Genomic DNA, 2,885 nt, shown 5'->3' with positions numbered 1-2,885 from the left:
ACCAAGTCCGCTCTGTAAAAGCGGAGAACGGCAAACGCCTCTGCCGCTGTTAGGGCCTCTGTGACAGTGCATGTGGCGAGTCGGTGTACGATCTGGTCTGCGCAGCGGTGTAGCATCTTCGAATGTCTGTACGAGACACGCGCGCACCCCCAAAGCGTTTGGATAAGGTCTATGCTACAAAAGGTCTCAGCCTGTACTTCCACTTGCTGGGCGAGTCTGCCAAACAGCTGAGGATGTGGGTGCTTGACTCCCCCGTAGGCAGAAGCTACAGTTGCGATCCCCCGAGGACCAAGGTCGTCGAGCTTTCGAATGCACTGTACAGCCAGCAGGTCAAAGAGAGAACTGTTGGGAATGTTAAGGCGCGCGAAGGCTTGCAGAGCCACCGCCAGGTCTGACGCGCGGCAGTCGTGCGCTTGCAGTGCGAGAAGCTGCCCCAGATGGCCGAATAAGGAGACATCTCTATACCCTGCTTTGGCGTAGGCGTTAAGAATCGCGACGATCTCCCGGGAGCGGAAACCTTCAGACAGATCCTTTACAGCTGAACTACACCGCAACCAAAAATTTGGGTTGGGTAGGCGCATACGACCAGCCACAGTGACGGTGTCCTTCAGTTCCCCTGCTGACTGCATATGTATAGGAACTCTGCAGAAGTCATGCGGGACTTTCTTGGGATCGACCGTCACTTCATAAGAATCGTATTCATCCAGCCTTTGCCGTTTTGTCGCGAAACCCCGAGTTCCACGTAAACAGCCATTATGGGGGTTGCTGAGCGGAACGTCCGAGCAATCATCATGCCGTGTTGCTTCAAGGAAAGGAAGCGCGGCGGCGCCGCCAGATCTGTGCAGTGGTGTGGCTGTAGGAGGCTGCTGTTTGCGCGATGCGAGGAGAGCAAGTACGGGGTGCCAGCTAAGCTCCCTCCGATAGTTGAGGCTACTGATAAAATCAGAATAAGCCACGGACAATGTCCTAGTAGATGGAGTTCTTACGATGCTGCCCGCAGCTAGAATATGCATCGTTTCGGGAAGCTATTCCATTGCTGGTACAAACTTCAACACTAGGGATAAGATCCACATGCTTCGAGAGGTCTCGCGTAACCTTTGGTGGGCATTTGCATTAAAAATTAATGGATTGCAGGCGATATCTGGAGTTTCTCGCTACTTAGTAGGGGGCCCAAGCTGCGCTGTTGCGTCGTGCGTGCATGCAGGGCAGACCCTCATCGAGACCGCTTCAGACGGTACGTATCTCATTTCCTTCGCCTTTGTCTTCGAACTTAACATGCTGTAACTCTACAATTGAACCACTCAGATAATTTCTTCATTCCAAAGTCACGCAATAGAGGTCGTGCGCCCTACTCGGGTTCGCCCGTTTGTCGGCCCCCACAATGGCTCACCTGTTCAGGTTAGCTCGGCCCTTCTTATTGCCAAGGGCCTGCACTAAAGAGGTAGTATTTCGCCTGAGTACTGCAACGAAGGTTTCCCATGGCGCGGAGACTCCGCCTGCGCCGCTGAGAGTAGGGCCCCAAGGGCCCGCCCTAAATGCCGCCGAGGGCCCTTTGCGCAGCAGCAGCTCGCCGCGGTTTGATTCCTTCGAAGAGATTCTAAACGCCAGTGGCAGTGCAAATGACGGGGTGTATCAGCGCCTGTCGGAACGTAGCATTGCCGCGTACACGGCAGAGAGAGAGAGCGTCGACGCGCAGCTATTGCCTGTGTTGAAGAAGAACAAGCTCGTGTTGTTTTTGGAAGGCACTGTAGACAACCCTAAATCACTCCTATCGATGAACGTCGTCAAAATGCTGACCCAGCTTCAAAGTATCCCCCTTGTGGCTATCGATGTTACGGCTCATCCAGCGATCCTGGGGTTCGCGCTGACTCATGGGTGAGTGAGAGATATCGCAGCAACTGAAACTGGCTGCTCTGCAGTTACTGGATTTGAATCTTCCACAGTGCGTGGCCATCGAGGCTAGAACTTCACAGTACAGACGAGTTAGGTGTGTGTGTCTATGCATGTATGGGTGAGTGTGTGTGTGTGTTTGTGTGTGTGCATGTGTGTGTGTGTGTGTNTGTGTGTGTGTGTGTGTGTGTATGATTATATATATGTACTTTTGAGCATCTTTGCTTAGTATATTCGGTTTAGACGGAGGTCTTCAAGTGAGTCTGCAAACTGTATGTGTGCGTATTCTGCTGGCGTTTCTTGCGCAGAAGGAAGAAACGATGCCCAATGCTTTTTTTGGATGGAGTTTGCCTCGGATCTCACGACGCGTTGTTGCAATTATACCAAAGCGGTGTCTTGGCCAGGCAGATTGCAGGCGAGCTACCTCCTACAAGTCCCTACTTCCCTGGCGAATTACCCATTGCGCTGTACTGAGCTGTCAAACGCTTCAGAAATGGGTTCATGCTGGCTCCTCAGCCCGTGGACCCAGCAGATGCACAGGCAGCTGTGTGGGGGAAACCCATCTTCTTGGGCTGGGAGGCTCGACGCGCAGCTCAAAAACGAGTTCAGGCTGTTTCAATAGCGTTGGCCTAAACGCTTGTTACTGAGCTGTTTGTCAGCTTCCTGACAGTAAGCATGCGGTTCTTCCTTGTGCATGAGCCACCTGTTTCTAATCTGGAAAGGGAGCTAACAGCTTGGGTAAAGTGGCGCTCTGCATGAAGCCCCGCAACAAACTTGACCAACCGCGTGGCCTGCATTTGGTCAAACTTGGGCGTTGGTTGAGACTTCGTAGTTTTCGTTTGGGCTACAGTAACGCATCTCACAACATTACGCCCCATTAACTGCCCACATGCAGGCCCCAGTCGTTGAGTACATTGTGTAATTTTCAGCTTTCTGATACGTTGTTCAAGAAGTTTGAACGGAAGGTGTAAGGCTAGGCTAAAATGTACGCAATG

The 2,885-nt window shown here is 52.4% G+C and overlaps 2 protein-coding genes across 2 annotated transcripts in view; one reads left to right on the top strand and one right to left on the bottom strand.

Moving 5' to 3' along the window:
• Positions 1-1,013, bottom strand: part of EMH_0035670 (uncharacterized protein) — a gene marked incomplete at both ends in the record, with an annotated part of 3,988 nt that extends 2,975 nt beyond the window's left edge. The window contains one exon of the mRNA XM_013494994.1: positions 148-1,013. Coding sequence (XP_013350448.1) covers positions 148-1,013 — 866 coding nt within the window. The remainder of the gene's footprint in view (positions 1-147) is intronic.
• A 368-nt stretch (positions 1,014-1,381) lies between these two features.
• On the top strand, positions 1,382-2,364 carry EMH_0035660 (uncharacterized protein; the record flags this gene model as incomplete). Its single annotated transcript, XM_013494993.1, has 2 exons — positions 1,382-1,875; positions 2,199-2,364. The coding sequence occupies 2 exons, from the start codon at positions 1,382-1,384 to the stop codon at positions 2,362-2,364; spliced, it is 660 nt and encodes a 219-aa protein (XP_013350447.1).
• Between the last annotated feature and the right edge of the window lie 521 nt (positions 2,365-2,885).

This window comes from Eimeria mitis, genomic scaffold (assembly GCF_000499745.2).
Source record: "Eimeria mitis Houghton genomic scaffold, Emh_scaff1376, whole genome shotgun sequence".
Taxonomy (NCBI): domain Eukaryota; phylum Apicomplexa; class Conoidasida; order Eucoccidiorida; family Eimeriidae; genus Eimeria; species Eimeria mitis.
Note: the sequence above shows the minus strand (reverse complement) of the source record. Positions and strands in the feature narration are given on the sequence as shown.